The sequence below is a fragment of the Ptychodera flava genome, chromosome 15 (assembly GCF_041260155.1).
Source record: "Ptychodera flava strain L36383 chromosome 15, AS_Pfla_20210202, whole genome shotgun sequence".
Classification (NCBI taxonomy): domain Eukaryota; kingdom Metazoa; phylum Hemichordata; class Enteropneusta; family Ptychoderidae; genus Ptychodera; species Ptychodera flava.
In genome coordinates, this window is record NC_091942.1 from 16,637,166 (window position 1) to 16,659,717 (window position 22,552).

Here is a 22,552-nt window from a genome sequence, read left to right on the forward strand (position 1 = left end):
AACAATTTCCAGCAATGCTCATCAACTAAATGATCATAAATACACCATAACTTTGAAAATATTTTAAATGTTGGGAAGAAAAAGTCTGGAACTGTGCTCATATTGACATCAAACTTTTCCAAAGAACCAAATACTACTGTCCCTACCTGGTTGCTGTGCAAGTATCTGGTTCAAAGTTACCCACAGAGCAGTACTTATGACCACCTCTTAATTTCCCACCTGCTGTAAATGAAGAAACTGCCTGTGAGCATCTTTTTGCATGAGCAGCTTTGTTGGCCCCCAGCTACTTGATCTGAATTGTTGAAACTTTCAAAGGAGAACAGAGGGCTAACACAATGTGAACAGTTAATATCAATGGCAACTGATGAAAGATTCAGAAACGGGGGCAGAGAACTGTAGCTTTGCCAACCCTGGGGAATGATGTATTTCCTTAGGAATTTCAGAGGAGTGCACAGAATACATGTGGAATTGTTTGTAAAGGCAACTTCAGAAATATTATGGATCTGCTCACAAACAATGTCATGTGATGAACAAATGTGGACTGAAAATTTGGAGCCACTTTTGAAGCAAACCGCTACTGCTCTTGCTGTATTTATAAACTGATGGTCAACTGATGATCAGCCAAGCACTTGAACCATAAACCTTGCTCAAGAGATCTGGAGGAAGGGGATAATGCCAAAATATAAATTATAAAGTCATAGAACACTAATTGTGAGATTTCAGAATGTAATTCAACATTATGACAAATGAGGACTTGAGGAGACGTTGCCGAGTATAGAACATAAACTGTACATGCATACTATACAGAAGACTGCCCTCTTGTGGTGGATGTTTCTAGCTCTTTTGTAGCAGCCAAATGTGAGAATTGTTTTAAAATGTTTATAAGAAAGCCAGGCTTACAAAATCGTAATGATAATTTTGACTCTCTCTCTCTCTCTCTCTCTCTCTGAAATGTGATAACCCTCTCACGATCAAGCGGGTGGTTTAGGTCTCCTGTGATTTTATGGTCATGATGTCAGTCGAATATTGTATAGACAAGAACGCCAACGTTGTGCAACAAAATGAGACATTGGTATTATTTGAATAGACTGTACATTTATTTATGTATGACTTTCACATGTAAATAAACAATAAATTTGCAAATTAGTAATGAAATCTACTATACTCCTACAAAATTTCTGAATTCCCTTGAAAATTTACAGTTTTTTTTTTCAGCTAAACTGGATGCTTATTAATAACATTTCAATTTACAATAAAATAGGCAGTGGAAATAATACTTTCAAATATACGTCACAACTGTCCTACCCAAAATGAATTTGTGTGATTTTAGTCTAACACAGTGAAAGAAACAATTCTGAAGTCAAATTCACTTATTCATGCATGCATGGAAAAAAACATGACTACTTGGGTAGGTCACTTTCTGTTGTTAAACATGATTTCTTCAGCTATGTTACAGAGCCAGAAGCTGTAACTTTTGATTTTTTTCCCATCACTTTTTTCTCTGATGTGTACTTTTTCTTGTTCTACTCCCGAAGCATGTTGAGATACACAGTATTCAGCTAGTCATCTCAGCCTGTACATGTGTAGACTGCACTGTTATTGTCGAAAAGTGAATTCTGGTCCGGACAAGAATTGTATGTAGACAATAAAGGCGCATTCTGCACACACAGACTACCGGTATGTGTGAATGTTGACAAGCTAAATGGTTGGATTTTCAACATGACCTGGGGAGCAGAACAAGAACTTGCAATCGGTATGAAAAACAAAAAACATGAGCCGGAAGATAATTCTCAAGAAAGTTCAGCATTACATGACAGATACAAACCCTTAAAAAGGCTTTGAAATTGCTATTTGTCTCACTAAAATTTTACATGAAGGTAAAAATATAGATAAGTATGCAAACACACTGATTTGAACATGTACAGAGACGAGTCATGGCCATCCTAAGTTTTCATCCGATGCTTAACACATTTACGACCTGAAAATTTATTGTTCCAAGGAAAATAGGTTTCACGAGTGACGTATGTAATTTGACTTCAAAACTGTACCTCCCTATGGTCAAAACAGTAAACATGAAATAAACTCATTGCTGGAAAGCATTTCTAGAATGATTGGTAAAGCAGTATTTTGGAAAGAATGTGCAGAACGATAGAAAATGCAACCCCTGACAAAAATGAAGAGTGCGCCTTGTTTCCATCTTCACACAAATTTCATCTGAGATCCAGCCATATCAACATTAAAGGAAAAGTCACCATTTTAAAGTGTTTCACATACATCAAAGGAAAAAAAAAGTGTCTAAAAACAGGCAATAACTGATGTAATGTCAATGTGTGATATGAATGTCACACATACCCTTGTAATCACTGATACCAGAAATTATGCCACCTTTCTGTCTTTTCTACTTGTATGTAGGCCTGAAAGTATTTTTTTGTCCACTATATGACCATGGTTTATGATACACCTGATCCTCAAAATGACAGAAAAATTGACAAAAATAATATCTAAGAACTATAACTTTGTCTGTTTAAAGCGGCATTGTCTTTTCGTTGTTCATAATGGTCAATAGTTGACACTCACATTACATGCAGATTGTCAACTTTCATATTGAAAAAAGACAGTTACAGGCACAACCCTACAAATCAACGTCTCAAGGCCATTTCTGTATTTTTAAGAGGTGGGGCTTCTGAAGGTGTGTTGTACTGATTGATACCATCTTAGGGAGTCCACAAGAAGCATGGTGCACATGTTCAAATTGTGTCAGGCTGTAGGCTCGCTCATTGGGTGTACAATATGTCTGTGCTGACCAACTCTGGTTAAGAGTATGCTAGTCACAATACTTAAATCTTTGTAGGGCCATGGAAATGCAATTTCTCCAAAACACAACATTAGTTGTCTATTACTTTCACAAGATCCACACATAATGGCAGGGTCAAGCATCGACCATTGGTTTTTAAATAACATTGTTAAAATATTTTTAAAAATAGACAGTGCCACTTTAACCACGTCACTGATCTTAGTCCCTCCACTCACTCTGAGTGGAGGGACTGTGAACTGATCAATGCACAAATAACAACGAAATACATTAACAGAGTAATTCCAAGAAGTGTACATTGTTTAGAAAATTGATAACAGTACCACAGTTATGATTATGGCAATCTTGTACGTAATTTTCTTTGATCTTTGCTGTCATATTTGTCTTTACAACGATTAAAAAAAAGCAACATAAAGTGTAACTGTGAAAAGTCTTTCAAATTTAATCATTTTCCCGACTGCAAAAACAGTTCACATAGTAAAGCTGTTGTATAACCTGAAGATTTTCCTCAATGAGAAACCTCGAACCACAAATGTACTAGTAACCATAAACTGTGGCAAATAAATATCCATGTGGAAGGAAATGTCCCGATTGTCCGTTGACAGTCTATTAAATTCAGGAAACCTTAGTAGTCATATACACATATTGGAAGCCCGTCTCAGATGGACTATGGGCTCTTAGCAAAGTGATGGTGAAGTTGGCATAATCCTAGGTAAGTTAACATGTGGGGACATTACCGCTTACTTTTTGTTTTTCCCACCAGGGGGATTAATTTCCTCGTTAGATGTACACGACTATCCTACGCATTCTCCTGTATTGCCATATATTAGCTCAGTTTTTGATAGAAAAATGCAAAAAACTTTACCATAACTTGAAAATAAAACATGAAACACAACGTCTGGACAAAAAAAAACCAGTACACAAAGTCAACATTTGCTATTTACCAGAGAGAAATCTTCTACTGATATGATGTGAAATCTCATTCCTGTAATTCATTTAAAAGTTGTGAAAAGAGCTAAGTAAAGATGACTACTACTTGAAAAGTGAGTTCCCACAGAAAGTTTTGGTCAAGTCAAATATTTTACATCAGTCGATAAAAAATAATACAAAACAATTATGAGTGTGTTCATGTATGTTTGCATTTGGAAACACTGTCCACTTATGACTGAGTTGCAAGAAATCTACGTTACATCTAGAAGAAATACTTTCACAGTAAAAGAGATTAAAAAGAAAACAGGCACTGTTTATGGAAAAAGGGGTCCTAATATACATCATTAAAACCCTGCGAAATAAACTGAAGTCAATATGTAACACACCAAAAGAAGATCGTTGACACAAACACTAATTTAAATAATTTGACACAAAGTGAAGCAACCTCTTTGTTTTGAAGAGACTGAAATACTACAATAAAACACACAAAGTCATCTCTCTTCCAATTTCAACCCTCCCAGCACCAGAATTTGTAACAAACAACCCCTGTCACCGCGTTTACCGTGGACAGCTTGGGATCTCAACACTGGTGAATGGGATTGACAGTGTTGAGGTATTTCTCTGTGCCCCCCAACAAAAAGAAATCCATCACACACAGAAAGATAAAACAAGCATACTAACATCCTCCCTTTTAATAGAGAAGGGAAAATATTTAATTTTTTTTCTGATTTATGGCAGATTTGCCAATACACATTTCTATTCAAGAAGAGCAGTTATAGTTGCATTGCCTCAAGATCTGATAGATTAAGTTGTCTAAGAAATAAGTGTTCAAAGAGAATTGAAAATGAGTGATCACAATTACAGTACGCTATTTTGTTCATTTTTCCATTTTTCATCTGAATGTTATGGTCAATAAACTGTTCACTTTGAACTTTACTATGGATATGAATTTTCCGAGCAGTTATATTCACTTCTTCCAATATTCATTTACATTTTTCTAATCATGTTGACCCATCTGCAATCAGCTGCACTTCTCAAACTCAATCTTCTTACATACCAGGAAAGCAGCACCCAGTCCACATGGTACTTTCTGAACTGTTTTTTCCTAGCTATATTAAACATTGATATTTCTTAATCACAGGAAAGTCATTCCAGAGTTGACCGATCATTGTAATATTCATGTCACTGTCATTTCTCCAACATTTGACAAAAAATTTCATAAAATTACAATCAAATTCACAAAGTTCTGAGAGTCCAATTTTCTCCTTACACCGACAATATCAATTTCCTGTTCTACATACAAAAAAGATCTTTGCCTTCTTACTTGTACATCATATCGCATGACTGGCTTTTTCAAAATGTTACATCACAATGCTGCCCTAGCACAGACTGATGAAATCTCTTTAGTCATTTCTAGCTCTAGCCAAGAAAGACTAGAGTGGAACGTCACATGGTTCTCCTGAAGAACGCTGGGCCCGTTTCCTTTTTGGTATGAATTAGTGCTTGCCTAAGGGTGCCTTTCGTGATGACTAAATACACCTGTTAGGATATTCACGAATTGTGCTACTGCTCGATATGGGCCCAGCATGCTTGCCTGAGGGTGCACTTGGTGATGACTGAATTAATACAAACATACCCTCCCCCCCCCTCCCCCCTCCTTAGGACATTCATGAACTGTGCTGTAGCTCAGTGTGGGCCCAGCGTCTTTCAGCCTTGCCTTGTAGACAGAGGAACAGTAAATGACATATTATCACACAATGGAGAACCCTTTCAATTTTGGCGCAATGTACTGTATCTTACTTTGTGAATGACCTGAAGGAATTAATCCCTATCAATTTATTGGATTTTATTTTTCATTTTGACTGTAATCTTCACGAGTTGCTAAAAATAAATCTTACAGTGATACAATTTGAGTGATTTACTTGCCCTTCAAGATTAGCAAACCAAATACATTAAAATTATCAGTTAACTTGTGAGAGGAAAACAAAATATTTATCACAGCATTGAATGATTTCTCTTAGACTTTTCAATACTGCTCTAAAATTTCATGATGATTATATTCAGAGTTTATTCATCTGTAAAAACATATCACCACAGATGCTACATAGATATCCAAGTTTTACTTTAAAAAAGCACAGATGAAGAACAGTGTGACTAAATTTTGCCCGTTTAACTAGCAAAGGCCTTGCTTCTTCCACACACAATTATTCTCCCCAAATCAATATTTATTGACAGTGTAAAAAATATTAAAATGCCCTCCTCTTTCCCCCTGTCTCAGAATGCTAACTGATGTAATCCTTGGCGTAATTTTGGTATGCAAGGGTCACATTTCAACCAGTGTGCTAAGCCAAAGAGTAAGACACTGGTCCAAGGAAACACAGAAAAAGAAAAAGACACATAAAGGCAACCTCTCAAAGGAATATTTTGATCAGTGACAATTGCAAATAAATGAAATGCACAGTTACAATCATCTTTGATAAAACATTGAAAGAGCATATGAAGGATAATTTTTCAAGTTTCATACATTGATACCCTTGTATATTAAATCTAGAAAATATGACAAAAAATAACTTGACATTTGAGCTCTGTAATCAATATGCCCCTTACACCACTCAAATTTATTTTCAACTGACTTGCTGCAGTAATCATGAAAATGATAACGTTAATGACGATAATGATTATAATACTATGAATGCCATACAATGCTGCATGATGGCATTCACCAAAAACTTGGAAAAGCATCACATCCACACCTAACACATCCATCCTCACCCTTCTTGGGATAGTGTTCCACTGGCAGGAAAGTGGGAAAGTGGTACGGATTTGTGCAAAGTTTATTTCATCGTAAACTTGATTTTTGTATGATTTATTGAAAGTGAGGGGGTTGGGGACCGGATAACATCGGCATGATTAACACAGCACAGGGACTTGGCTTATCACAACATGAGCATTTCCAACCATGAAATAATGAAAAAACAAGCAAACACTGATGACATCAGAATCATCAATGGCTCACTATGATGACATCACAGTAAGTGAGATACCAATGAAGTGCATGACAAGATATTTTATGTTGATTAGAAGAGCAAATAAAATGTCTTGAACATGAACATAATCTGAGCCACTTTTAGAGAAATACTGTTGATCATTTCTCTATCATGGTTTGGACCAATCCTATTGCTTCTAATGGTAAAGTTGACCTCTGAACTTGGAAATATGGCAGATGTCTATCTATTAAAGACACACTGGCCAATCCAACAAGTGTCCTGGACAGGTTTCACTGCGCAAAGCATTTTAGACGACCACCTTATAGTTCTGCCTCTCACTAGAGTACTTTCTATACAAAGTAAGTATAGTTGTCCCATGATTGACTTAACGTCATAGCCAGCACTGACAGCACCTGATCTTTACAACATAGCTCCCTGACATGTCTGCCATAATTTTTAGTCAGTCCTGAGCTGCACAAAACAAATTAAGGCTAACTTTAAGTTTTGATGGCTAAGAATATTTATCAGTAGATCCAAATTCAAGACAAAATAAATATTTTTTTCTTTTGAATTGCTGCTTCTTTCGACTAATGCTGATTTGGAAATTTAATAAATTGTGTAAAATAGCTGCAAATACTTAGTTGTTTCAATATTTTAGAAAAATCTATTCAGCTTCTTTACCAGCAACCGTAAATTTCATGATAGTGTTGTTGATCAACAAGCTCAGTGACTTGCAAGAGTCCAACGGAGACAAACTTAAAACTGTTTTACAGTGCCAGACAGTCTCCTTGAAGATTACAATACAAATCACTTAAAACACCGTCAGTGTTTGTTACACTAATGTGTAAAATATGTCAATGACACAGGTTAAGAAGCCAAACCATGGAATCAAAGTAAAATGACAAAGCTAGATTTATTTGGAAGATCCCACCTTCTGGAAATAATTGGACAACTGTGCACTTGTTCTTTTCCTTTTCTTTTTTGTTCTGTATCTTTTAACGTTTTCTTGTTCTACTCAGAAAAAGACGCTCTAACTGTCAGCATTCACGTTGTACAGTTATGTGGATTCATTGAAAACAATAATTGTCTTCGTTTCTCTCCTTAGACAAATATTGGCTTGGCATTCATTGTAATTATATTATTGGGTGTAGGATTTGTAAAAAAATAGCTGTTAGATTTGTAAAACAAAAAAATAATACAAAACAAGGGCTGTACATTATATTAGCACAAAACATAGCCTGTACACAATGCAGTACTGTTATATTTCCTGGTTGGATATGCTCATGACCACACAGTGGACTTGCATAAATATCATAATGTATGCTGGTAGCAACATCACACTGTGTACACAAAGAGTTTTATCATGATGCGATCAAGATATACTTCTATGGTATTTCAGTATGAAAAGCTTTATCAAGGGAATTCTATGATACACAATCTCATACTATGGAACCAATACAAGCAGATTCCGGTTTCAAAAATTCAAAACATAGCAACTAAGCTCTCATCATTTGTCAGCTACTATGTACTGGTGGAAAGCACTTTGAAAATTTCTGGCAATGTGCAGCATCTCGGAAGCTAGATGCTTATTGATTAGCTTCATATTCTTAACTGAATCATTTCAAAAGAGTCGAAGAATTTCTGTGAATGATTACAATCTCCCAATACGATATTCGAGCTGCTGCACATTAACCCTAAAATTTAACTTCTGGAATCTGTGCAAAATAATATCTTGTTTTATGTTTCAATGGTAGACTACGTCACTACGACAAAAATGACAACAGAATAGTGACACCAAATTTTATTTTAAACCTGTATTGTACCCTGCCTAAATAAACTAGATACAAAATTCAATCAAAAATGTTTCTGTCTTTGAGCATTGTTTTTTTCTCTTTTCTGAAAAGAAAAAGTTCTTATAACAGAGCAATATAACAGGTTTCTACACATGGGAATGAAATAAAAGTGTAGCACACGCATGTGCATGGAAAGCCATGCAACTATAAATGAGCATAAACCATGAGACATATAAATACTACCATTCATATACCGGAACCGATTACTGGAAACTCGTTCACAGCCTACACAGATACTCTGTCCGACAAGGCTCTGTCTGACAATCTTCATTGACCAAAATACATCCTCATACTGCTGCAGCAATTGTCATTGTTTTCAACATTTCAATTCCAGTTTCATATTCCTTTCACTTCCATACCGGTCATTAGGCTATCTTCACTTGCCTACACATTCAGGCAGTAGAACCACTCATACTGATTCTATATTGTAACTTGCATGTCACTCTATGTACAACGGTGATAACTACATCCAAGTTTTAAACTGCAATTCTGCCATGATTAGTAATCCACTTTATTTTCAGTTTATCTGCATGACATAACATCTTTAATAATACGTAATCCTGCTTTTTTACCCACGCTGGTTCTTGCTCCTCAGTTTCACAGAACGGTCCACAGACCATTTACTATATGGCACTTTTGATTTTTCATCCTAAAGTCATATATATATATATATTTGTTCCAACATCTGCACTTTCCACATCCTGGTTTTTGGGCTGTGACACTGCTGCTCATGACATACATATCCTGATTCTTGGGTTGTGAAATAGCTTTTCAGGACATACATCCTGGTTCTTGGGTCATTTACATACCTCCTTTGGTCACACATCCTGGTTTTGAGGCAAACTGCATTACGCTAGAACCCACAAAAACGTGTACTCACTTCAGAATACCTGTTTGGTTTTTTTTCAAAGAGTCTTTTTGAACATTTATCTGAATTGCCTCTTTCAGCAAATCCAAGATTTTCTGTAGAACTGGATACTACACTTTTGATTATCTACTGGGCCTCTTTTTTATCACAGGATACTGGTGACTCTGTCCTGAAAAAGCTTCATCATTTGTCTCACAAAAAGTCAGTTCAACTTTTGATCTTTAATGCACAACCTGTCTGCTAAACAGGTACCAGGATGTCAGTTGGGCATGCTTTCTTTTGCAAAAGCAACAAAAATTGTCCATCAGCCACTGAATAGCCTCTGCAGAGGTCACTATCAAATATCTCAACAAAAATACAAAACAAAAACAAAACAAAAAATCAATAAAAATCTAATGAGCATAAATCTATATGGGTACCTGTTAGGTTTTTTAGATGATACACTTCTGTCTCATATCCAAAGTCTAATCTTTGCAAATCATAACTATATTACGTGAGTTGGGAGTGGTCTTTGACTCTGTAAGAATAATTCTGGAAGTGAGTTTAATTAATTTTTTCTTAGAATTGCCTTCAACTGCCTGTCCTTATGTAATGGGATCTCGTAACTAAACATATTGCACTAATTTTCTGTGTTGTTAAGTTACAATGAATACCGGTATGTATAACATGACTGCTGTAAGGGATTTTCTGGGCCTGTTGTCCCTTTGTTTTTTGGAGTCAAATAGATTGAACTCAATGATGCTGGGATTTCTACTCCTGGGTTCGGGTATTTTTGTTACTTTTATACAGAAAAGTCATCTTGGGTGAAAGGTTCTGAAATATTCAAGTCATGAGCCCGTGAGCTTGTACCATTTAGCAGACCTTGAGTCGGGAGATTTTGCAGAGGTGGGGTAAAATTCACCATTCAACAGAGAAAAACACTGGCACCGAGAACTTTCTCGTTACTCACAAATGTAACTACTGGACATTTTACATCCACTGAACCCATATTTCAGCCGACCAATACAGATAAGAATTGGAGGCAAATGAACACAAAGAGAGGCTAGACAACACGACATGCTGCTTGTGCGCCTTAGGCATATGTGGTAAATTTTGGGGGAGCAACATGACTGAATAAGGTACATGATACAGTCTAACAAGAGATAATTTTGTCAACTCTGAACACTTCTAAAACAAGGGATTCAGTTCCATGTGGAAGAAGTAGTGAAGGTTGATTTCATTCAAGTTGGCATTGAATTCATTCAGTGCAGGGTATGATTAAATGTGTATGAGAGCAGACAAGCAACTAAGAATAAAAGTTGCTCTCTGCTTTCCAACCTTATTGGTATCGGATTATTTCTGAATATCAAGTGATACATCACCGGTTTAATTAAACAAGCAAGGTTTAAGCAGTGTTATTTCAGTTTTCTTTACAGGTATCATATTCATCAATCTGGCATGACTAGCTCAGTATTAAAACAAATTTGAATACCAATTAGTAGCTTGATTATAATCTATTATTTTTGGTACTTCAATTAACTTTTAATATTTTCATATACATGTCTGTGCACTTCTGCATAATAAATTTGGTGAGCAAGGGAAGGCAAAGTTTGAAGACTTTTCAGAATTGTCTGTCTCCTGAGCACAATGAGTATCTCTCCCTTTTTTCACACAAGAAAAAAGGACTAGTTAAAACCCTGGCTTCCCAAATTACACTAAGATTAGCAAAAATGCACAATTATGACTCGCTTGGACTAAATTTTTCCTAAAATCAAGACCAGTCATACCTGAATGTTTAAACAGAAGAATGTATATAATGTATATGAGAGGCCATATTTCATCTACTCTATTTACATTTTTTGTTTGGAGTCTCATTCAAGTGCAAATCTTCATTTGCGGTTCACTGTACAAGGTAGCACACACTTCTAATGTTCACCTCTGTTGTCGATATCACAAATATGAGAACCGATTTCACAGCCTTGTGCAGATTTCATGGCATTTCTGCTTGTTGGTAGTGTAGGGGTAACAGCTATACAGTCTGTGTTACCGCAGCACTTTTCAGAGATTTTAGTGTGTTTGTTTCTTCATTCCTCCACTAATTTGTTTGTTTGCGTGTCGTTTTCACAGGTTGTGGACTTGCAAACTCTGACTGGCACCACTTCCACTGGCAGTACCGCTGCTGCTTGCACCGTTGCTTCCGCTTCCATTTCCATTCCCGCTGCCGCTGCTTCCACTTCCATTGCTGGAGCTGGAGTGCTGGAACCTCGCCGGTATTATGCCCGAAAACCAATTCCTGGTACGCCTAGCGACGGCATTGGAGAACTGTCCTGGCTGTATCCTGGATAATTGGGTTGACAACTGTGATCCAAAATGTTTGATGTAATCAGTGAGATTAAGTTAAGGAAAAATTCTCGTTTGAAAATTACTACAATTAGATATGAAGAATTGTAAACGGTTTACTGATAAAATTTATGAACAATGCAACAATAATATCACTGTTTTTGTTGTAGTCACATGAATGCCACAATGAATAAATCAACAAACCGAATCATTTAATCCTTTGACCCCCTGACCTGTGAGACACTTAAGAGATTCATCCCTGTAGAGAATTCAAAAGGTTAATTTTCTCAATTTCATCTGATGAATATAATATGACATAATACCTTTACACACATAAATCATTTGCAGATTTATTTTTTGTAATGATGGCTCATGTCCTGTGTTTTACTGAAAAGTTTCCTGAACTTTGTTTTCAAACACACTGATTAGCTCAACCCTTAACCCATTCTAATCAAGCCTGATTTCTCATAACATACCTGAGTTACCCCAACCTAACATATAGAGGTTGACACCAGAAAAGGTTAAGCTCTGTGTACTAAGACAACCAGGACAAAAACACGTCATCACTCAATATGGGCTGGGGTACAGAGTTTGCTACGGATGTATGTTGTATGAAAGAAGTGAAAAAGTATGTTTGATCTTTTCATGAAACATCCTGTGGTCAACATGAAAGCGACAGTTCAGGTCAATTTTTGTTTACAGAATAAGGTATATCAAGCAAATTGGTGAGTTTGCCACTTGAACGTGATGTAAAATCATAATGCTCTCTGAAATGTACTGTATACAAAATAAATGTCAACTTTATCTTTTGCTTCTCAATGGCATGATTAGTGATATCATGACAAACCACAGGCTGTTCAGAGACTGCTGTGACTTTGGACAGAATTTACGGAAACAACTGAGTTTTGAAGAACTTTTCATATTATATTTTAATAATATAGAGTGCCCATCTCAAAAATTGCCACCTTTTGGTCACTGCACAAACCCCAAAAAAGGGTCTATGCTCACAGCAACTTAAAAATATCACTTTTTTCAATAAAGACTAAAAAAATCAGAGGGCACCATATGAATTTTGCATAAGACAAAGCATGGTTTGTGGATGAACCGCGGACAAAACAAACAATCCTAAGTTTGGATTAGACAAACAAATTGCATAAAATGTCACTCTATCGAAAATTCAAATTGATTGCTACTGTATGTGATAACCTTAAGGCATCATGGGCCAGTGGCTTGAGCAGTGGACTCACGATCAAAGGATGGCGAGTTCGAGCCCCGGCATGGCTGTGGTGTTGTGTCCTTGGGCAAGGCACTTTATTCCTCATTGCTTCTCCCAGTGATGGGTACCTGGTAGGACAGTGGTTGTAATGTGTGTGTTTAGCTCTGCTGCGCTTATTGGCTGCACATGTGAGCTGTTGTTTGCTCCCCAGGGAGTTGAGTGGTATCATATTAGGTCCAGTGACCAGGGGTAATAATAATTGTAAAAGCGCCTTGATCACATGTACTTGTGGATATGTGCGCTATATAAGAACCCAATATTATTATTATTATTATTATTATTAACCTTCTGACAGAAATCAAATTTTAAAGTATGCAAAAAAATGAAACCATGAAAAGTTAGCTATCATGGACAGATTTCAAAATCAGTCCGCATACTAGTATGTTGTAGATGCCAACATATGCTGCTGTAACACTTTGAGTGGGGCACATTTTGCCCTCTGTGCCATAAAAGGTGGAATTCTATCATTGATGTGCCGGAAGAAAGATGCATCTGCCAACAAAAGAGCCGGGCTGATTCATCAATGTCAGCATAAAGACTAATACTGCATTTCAAGTGTCATAATCCTGAATGATGAAATCCTATCTAATGTAATCTAGACAAATTAAATGAAATCTGGAGCTAGGCTTCTAATCACTTCAACCAGGAGAAATTTGAAGATATTTTTTTGACATCAGCAAATGGCACTTGAGTTGTACTAAGACAGATTTCCCTCCCTTTTAACCCTATGCCCATTAGTTGCAGTACAGTCCCTACATTTATGAAATCATGATACCATTCTAATGTCACTGTGACATAAGCAATTATACGCCAAGCTGTCACTTCTGCAGAATCTAACGTGTCACATCTGTGGCAGTCTATGCATCTCATTCTCTGTGCGTCATGTTTGTTTTTTTACTGTACTGAACCACCAATACTGGCCATCTATGGTGATTTCATAAAATTTCAATACATTTCTGTTAATCAGCCTTGTGAATTTTTTTCCTTTTTTATGGCAAAGTAGAGCATTGTTCAGTCTACTAACACAGTGCCAATTTCTGAAGATTTGCCATTACCAGTAAAGATATGGAAGATCGTCCAGCAGAGTGTCCTGTGAAAATACATACATACAGACAGACAGACAGACAGACAGACACCCACACATATAAAACATCCCACATGCTCATTCTGTGTTGTGATTCGCCAGAACATATCACATGATGAGGAAATATATATATCTAGTCTCTACTGGCTCATCAGAGGTGACGTTAATGTGACGTCAGAGGATTTTTTTTGAAAGATTAGGGAAATAGTCTTTGGAAAAGTACCTGGTCATGTGACTATACGCTTCGTGTCATCTGCAGCTTTGAAACAAGGACAGGTGACTAGAGCGTGGTGAGCCTTTGACTAAAACAGCAGGATTTTCAACTCCCATTGCACTGAAACTTGAACAGCTCATTGATGACAAGATTCAAGTGCAACCAAAAGTGCAACCAATAGTTCCAACGAATACCGCCCTTTCAGTGATAATTTCGCTACTTTTTGTGAAGAAATTAGCATTATAATGTCACTGTTGTGTTATGGAGAAGTCACAAAGTAAACTTGTCACAATGTATTTTTGCAGTGCATACACATTAAATAAAACCAAAGTGTGACAGAAAACACAACAGTTCTGCTGTACATCATGATGGTCAAACTTTACCCAGAAAGCAGGAGGGGAGTTAACGAAGGTACATGGGAGAACTCCTGTTTCCCTTTGAGCAGGTCATGACTCCCCTCACCTCACCACTATGGGACTGGGGTTAATTTATATGATAAAGAGATTAGACAGCGTCACAGACAGAAATTTTGAAAAGGGTTCATTTGTGTTTGAAACTGTATCAATGACTGAGTTCCGCAAGAAGGCAATGTTGCTATCAGCAGTGAACAGCTTACACAGATATTTGTTGATATGCTGATCAAAATAAATGATGAGGGGAGTTCCTATGCCCATAAGAGCACTCTTCTTTTGTTCGTTCACTAGCATATGTGTGCGAGTTCTACCAACTGGCAATTGACAATGCGGCCTTGACATGCACAATACCCATCATATCACTATTATAAAAGACACCCTCATCTGTTCATGCCCATGACCTAGCCCCTGAACATTTTTGACTGATAGGAGTTTTGAAAATAATGACAGGCTGAGACAAGGTCACCGGCTTTACACATTTTTTGGGCCATTTTTGTACAACATTGAGAGGTACATGGTTAAAATTTAAAATTAAAACACGTTGAAAGACAATTCAACAAAGGTGACATTCAGCTCAGAAAGAAAGACAGAATAGAAAGACAGAATTAGTATGAGAAGGATTTCATATAAGTTGCTGGTGTCTACCAGCAATACATGTTAATGAGGTAACGGCCGTCGCAGTAACCATTAAACATTAGCATATGGTATAGTTAGATGGTACTTGATACACAGAACACTATGTATAATATATGCACATCAAATCAATCCATGGACACTTATATGCATACATGTATTCCATCTTTGTCCCTTCAAGATTTTCATTTTTTGGGTGACTTGGTTACAGTGATAATGAACCCCTGATGTTGTTCAAATATTTTCCAATAAATGACTTTCAGCTATTTTTTCTAATTTTCTAAATATCAATGGAGAGCAAGATGAGCATCAGTGGGTAATTACGGAACACAAAAATGACACTATGTGTGCATTACGCGTTAAAGGATATACAAGGGACCACGGTGGCTGCCCTCCATTGACATACATGACGTACGACAGACCATCTTTAGGCTGAGTTTGGATTGAGTAGTAATACGGCAAGTAATTATGCCTCTTGAAGTTCCGATGTTCGTAGAATTTAATCGCAGTCGTGTTGCTGGCTAGTACATGCAAATATATTGCCTTGACGTTGGATTTGTCCCCTGAAGTCAAGTATGAAACCAAACTGTCCAACAGCAATGTGGCTGAAAACATACAGAAAAATAGATAACAAATAAATTAATCAATCAATAAATAATAAATAAACAGAGAAATGAATACAGTGACATAGAAAATTAATAATTTGGCAATGAAAATAAAACAGAAAATACAAAATACCACACATTGGGAACATTATGTTTTCACAAAGTACATTATCAAACTCAGCTCTGCATTTTTTTCATTACAGGAGACCTGTCAAGCCAGTGCCACACATGCTGTATAGCATTATTAGGTAATCCACTCTTGGTGTGACTGATGATACAATTGTAAAAATAGAAAGGAGAAATAGAATCATAGAATTGAAATACAGTAATCTCTAAAAAGTTTTTTCAAAACTTTAGTTTAATATTGATTTTTTCCAAACACTTCACTATTCACATACTTCAACCAAAATGGCCAAATTTTTTTACTAAGTATTAACCCTCTCAGGCCTAAACCCGTATATATAGGAGTTACTCTGGTAAGTTAGCAGAAAGTCATGCCTGAAAGGGTTAAATAAAACAAAAACCTCAAGTAAGGACAAACTTATAGCTATAGAGCTTGTATGCATTGGCTTTGTACTGTAGAGGAAATGCAGCTATCAAATCAGCAAAATAATTTATCGCCATTATTTTATTCATAATTCATACTACAGCAGCATGCTGCAACTTGATGTACAGTTTGGTCACAGGTGCCAACATGAATAATTTATCAGTGATGCAAAAATTGTCCTGTTACTGTGGTAACAGCAGTACAGAGGAGTCGACGAAAAACTATATCCCATTCTCAGGTCTGATATTCTGCAGACGAACACAAACAGGAAATCTCTCTCACGAGGTAACATCTAACCACAATTACACTCAGTAAACTGCATTTCAGGTTGACGTGATGCGCATTTCTCATTTTACAACAACAAGATAACATCAAGTGTCCATCAAGATTGTGTGATATCACATGCTACCTTGATGCTGCATTAAAGAAATTATATAATCAGATTTGAATAAGAAATGGTTTAAACATCACATCGAATTTCAGAGAGGGCAATGAGCACTATAAAGGGAGAGGATGAAATTGTTGGATACATTCTTTGACTCAGTGTCCATGAATATACACTGACACAAGTACATTTTATAAAATTCTGTCCTTTGAGATATAGTTTTTGCAGACTTTGTTTATTGTTCCATTGGACACTTGAAGGGTTACTGTCACTATTACTATAACTGTTCAAAACTATAGCTGAACAACCTCTAACTAGTTTACAGTCTTTCCCACACAAATGGCTATGTGGCTACAGGCTTTCCCTAATAAATGGCTATGTGGCTACAGGCTTTCCCACACAAATGGCTATGTGGCTACAGGCTTTCCCACACAAATGGCTATGTGGCTACAGGCTTTCCTACACATATGGCTATGTGGCTACAGGCTTTCCCTAATAAATGGCTATGTGGCTACAGGCTTTCCCACACATATGGCTATGTGGCTACAGGCTTTCCTACACATATGGCTATGTGGCTACAGGCTTTCCCTAATAAATGGCTATGTGGCTACAGGCTTTCCCACACATATGGCTATGTGGCTACAGGCTTTCCCACACAAATGGCTATGTGGCTACAGGCTTTCCCACACAAATGGCTATGTGGCTACAGGCTTTCCCACACAAATGGCTAAGTTGCTACTTATATAATACACTGTACATGGTGGATAAATATTCCACAATGTAACAGTAAATAATCATTAACATAAATTTCAATACCCAAACAATGCTCATTAATGTAATTTGCATAAATGAATACTGATCAATCTCACATCTTGCAGTAAAAGTGCCTACTTCAGAAGTTTTTACTACATGTAGTTCTGCATCCAGACCATTTTGCTTCAATCTTATGGAATTTCTTGGAATTCGGATGTCTTGGACTTAAAATACCAAGCAAGTATACATGTATTTTGGATCAGACGCTTGTGAATTTGATTTGAGGTTCATAAACGTCCATTTCAAACATGTTCACATTTATTAACTGTTAGCATCAGATTTTAAGTGCAGTTCTCTGAACCATCTTGACAGATAAATATTGACGACATCTCATATCATATTGAACTTTGTGTAGCAGTATAACAAACATCATGTAATGATACTCTGTTTTTAATTAAATCTGGGGCAATGTTATTGATGCTAAAATTTTCAAAGATATCATTCACACCTACAAGCTGCATGAACATAACACTTTGAGTGAGGAGTTAACAGATTACTTCATGACATTACTTTTGTACTTGTCAATGATGTTTTGTGGTTAGACTTGATTACAACACAAAGAATTTACCTCTTGTGTTTTACACTTCTGCATAAAAACAATTAGGCACAATAAAGTTCAAACCTCTACCTTTTTTATCCAATAGTCTGAGGGCCTACCAGATACAAAGAACAGGCAGATATGAACAGGACAAACATAGGCTTACATTCGTTTTTGTTTTGTTTTGTGACTGATTAATTTATACTTACCAATACCCTGTCTTCTGTATCTTTCAACTACACCAAGGCTCAAAATGTACGCAACTTGGGTATGGCTTGGAAAACTAAGGGCAAGAATGTCAGCATCCTAGACCAAACATGGAATAAAAAAGAAAGAGACCAGTTGGCATTAAGATATTGGGGATATACTAAAATACACTCAAGGTGAATCTAAGACTGGAAAAGCCTTTAATATTAGACTGCCGCTGAATGAAAGTTTGGAAGTGCAAAACCGTGACAACAAAATTATTCCTTGAATTTTCCTTCAAATTATTCGCTGAAATGGGTCATTATTGGAAGTTTTAAACTATTAGAAAATTTTGGAGTGACAAACATTTCAAAATAAAACATGGACTAGGGTTGAGCATCAAGCATTAATTTAACTGTGTATAGTTTTCATAGCGTAACAGTGGTGTACATGTGTATTTAGTGTGAATTGCACACAGTTAACCCTTATCCTGCCAAGTTCATATTTCCCCATCCGGTCAAGTTGATTATAAGTAGCAAAGCACACAAGTACCATGAGTTACATTTTATCAGACTATTAAATATTTGAAGGCCCTGTCAACATAAATACTATAAGCATGATTTTATGGACTACAGCTGCCATGACAGACCAAACTAAGTAGGTGAAAATACATGTGATTTCGGCTCAATACCATTTCTTACTAGCCTAGAATCCTATTCCGTCCGCTTGCCTCCGTGTCGGAGGTACGGAGGCAAGCGGACGGAATAGGATTCTAGGCTATTTCTTACTGATGTGGCAGATGAGGAAGTGATACTGTCTGGCAGGAAAAGAATGGATTAAAAAAACAAAGGTCAGTCGTGGACCGCCAAAATGCAATGAGATTCATCTTCCACGTGCATGTTTAATATTTACATGTACATATCCATGGCCCCTACAGGCAGTGCTCATAGCATAGACTGACTATTAAAAGCTGCTCATATTCAGGAAAGAAAGACACTGAAAGTACACATTGGAAGGAAGTAAAACTAGGTCGCAAAAGTAATAAACAGCTGAAAAGGAAATTGTAGATTGAAAATTAGGGGAAAAGTAGACATTGATAAATATTGTTTGCTTACTAATGCTGGGGGAACTATCCTGCTATATTTGAGCTGTTCTGTTTATTCTACTGTTATGATTACATATCCTGGTATGTAAAATTTGACCTTTGACCCAAGATGAAACTCAAAAGGTTGTGTAACCTATCGCAGAACAGTTGTGGCATACGCCTTGTCATGTTGAAAATCTCAGATCCACATTATGTAGAGCCACGTGTCCTGACCTAATGAAACATAACCACTGAACATCACATTTTTCATAGTATCACGCTGTTACACGATACACGCTAAGTAGAGAGCGGCAGTAGTATATTTTTCCTTCTGAGAAGGCGGCACCATTGGATTATGTACAGTGCCAACATAATAACAAAATGCAGTTCACACATTAACATTTTGAAAGAGAGTATAGGTTTACATGAACATGCATCCTGATCAGTTTATAGTTATACATTGTACATGGTGTAGTTGGAATTTTGGGGAAACCTACACTCCAATAAAATTATGTAGGGATATTGGAGTACTATGCCAGTGCAGATATACACGCAACGTACACAGTATGTACAAGGAATGTACAAATCATTGGATCCAATAACAGAATATCATTGGACGGATTCCAGTTAGTCAAAGTAAACATGCATATGACATGCCCCGAATAGTGTACTGAATACTCTATCATGAGGTGATCAAGTTCTGTAGAATGAGGGACATGTACAGCAGTTCAGCAAACGATGAGGTTTTGACCACTTTGTCGTTAATCACAACACTGTACACAATCAATAATTTGAAAACCACACGACGGCGGCGGTAACAGAAAGAAAACCACAACTGATGGAATCAACAGATGACAGAGCTGAGCTGTAAATGGTTCAACACTAGACAATATTCATTTTGCTATTTCTCTAGTGTGTTGATTTACTCACGATGATGCTTTTGTACTGAGGTTAGTGTATAGTGTACTTTGGGGATAAATTGTCAGGCAAAATGAAAATCACAAAAACTCTTACTGTTCTTTGTGAGTCATATGTAATCAAGCAGCTTCTTAGGTGTTTCTGACGAAAGTAATAGGAGAACATAATTTTTATGGTTATGTTTTGTGGAGATCAACGAAATATTTTCTAAAGCATTCTGACAGGAAAGAGATTGTAACAATCCACTAAATTTACTAGTGCTGCTACCTCTTAAACCTACAAGCCAAAATGCTTTCTCTTACACTGTCTCTTTCCGAGGAAGTACATTTACACCTGTAACCAGGCATGAGTGAACAAATATCACTACATGCTTGTACGGTGTACTGTCTTTCCTCAATGAGGTCCAACAGAAATATCATAGTGTAGGCATGCATCAACAGTGTTTCATCTAGGATGCTACACCAGAGGGGGATTGGTCCCCCTCTACTGGAATTTTTGAGGGGGATTTTAAAATTTTGGGGGGGATTTAACTGAAACATATAATGACATCTTTATACGTAAGTTTTAATGCTGCAGTGATGTTACTTGTGATATACATACTACAAGCCATAAATAACTTGCTTACACAATCCAAGCTGCTGGCTGCAAACACCATCCTCTATAAAAAAATTTTAAAAGTCAACAAATTTGCGTATCACTGTTGTGAATGTATAGGGTTTCCAAGAGTGGCGGACAGCTCATTAATATTCATAGGCATACTATTCCTAAATGAATTGTAGCACATTCAGTATGCTAAAATATTCTGTATGTTTGCTTTCTTAGGGCTTAATGTACATTCAAATATAAAAGGAACAACAGTTAGCCATTTCCACTGTACCTTCAAGGGATTTTTTTTCATTTTTCACTGAACTGTCTGCACTACAAAAAGCAAGAAAAAACTCTGTTGTAGTTATAAAGGAATGATTTGTAGCTTCTGAAAAAAAGAATGTACTTGTTTGTCACGTTTTTACTGTGCTTATATCATCCCTCACTACTGTAAGTTTGGATCAACATTGCCCTACACCTACCAGTTAGCTGTATTTTTCTAGTGACCTAGCTGGTCTTGTAGTTTTGTGCGCAGACTCAGTAGAGTTAAAACGAACAACTTAGAGGGTCACATCTAAGTCTGCCATATTTTGAATGCGGAGTTTCTCGATGTCAGATTCGCTCCAGTCGCTTTCTGTCAGTCATTTTAGAACGGGAAAATAACAAACAGAAACGTTGGTTGTCACGGACAGTTAACTTTAGGGTTTATTTGCCCTGAAAAATAAGTCAGTGTCTGTTCACTGAATTCAAAAACCGGACCCATTGACCCCACAGCTTGCTTGTGACTGTTGTGACTTTCATTGCATGCAGCTATATGCAGTCTGCACTGAACACGTTTCTGTGATAGTAAAGTACAAATTTTCGTGTCAATTTTGCTATCAGAATTATTTTCAGAGTGTTATGGACATCTATACGATGCATAAAAACTTCAGTTTGTCTCCTTTTCTCAATCGTACAGAGATAATCTGACACAGAAATCTTATCGGGCAAGGGCAATGAACTTTTGTGAACGTAACTCTCAACTGGCTGACAGGCTTTCATATGCAAATTCAGTGTACGGAAATTTACGCGTGTTATTGTTTCAACAGCAATTTATTGTCAAGCAGTTCAAAAAGTATCAAAATCGAACTAAAATTAGTCCCTTCCATGTAAATGTTCTTGCAACACTATACAATGCCCGTTGCCACACTATGAACAGGTGCCAATAACAGGTCAAAAGCATCGAAGTGTGGCACTCACAATAGCAGCTATTCCAGCCAGCTCAGTGCAGTGCGCGATGGGTCCCCCCTTCTACCTGTGATTGGCGGCGCGCAACACACCAAAGAGGGGAATCGCGCAATCGCGCAGCCTAGATGAAACACTGTGCATCAACAAAATATCAAACTCTAAACATTGCATGATCTTGTGTTGTGAGTAATTTTTCGTTTTCATTATACATCCTTTGATATAAACCTATACGAAAAATGTTTCACTTCTAAAAAGTATCATGGTCAATTTGTGGC

At 36.8% G+C, this 22,552-nt stretch overlaps 1 protein-coding gene across 1 annotated transcript in view; it reads right to left on the reverse strand.

Annotated features, from left to right (window-relative positions):
• Positions 1-1,075: 1,075 nt before the first annotated feature.
• The window catches only part of LOC139151347 (N-alpha-acetyltransferase 60-like), a 52,775-nt gene continuing 31,298 nt past the window's right edge, over positions 1,076-22,552 (reverse strand). The window contains exons 3-5 of the mRNA XM_070724053.1: positions 18,487-18,583; positions 15,760-15,994; positions 1,076-11,815 (exon numbers count right to left, since the gene is read on the reverse strand). Coding sequence (XP_070580154.1) covers positions 11,551-11,815; positions 15,760-15,994; positions 18,487-18,583 — 597 coding nt within the window. The 3' untranslated portion in view covers positions 1,076-11,550. The remainder of the gene's footprint in view (positions 11,816-15,759; positions 15,995-18,486; positions 18,584-22,552) is intronic.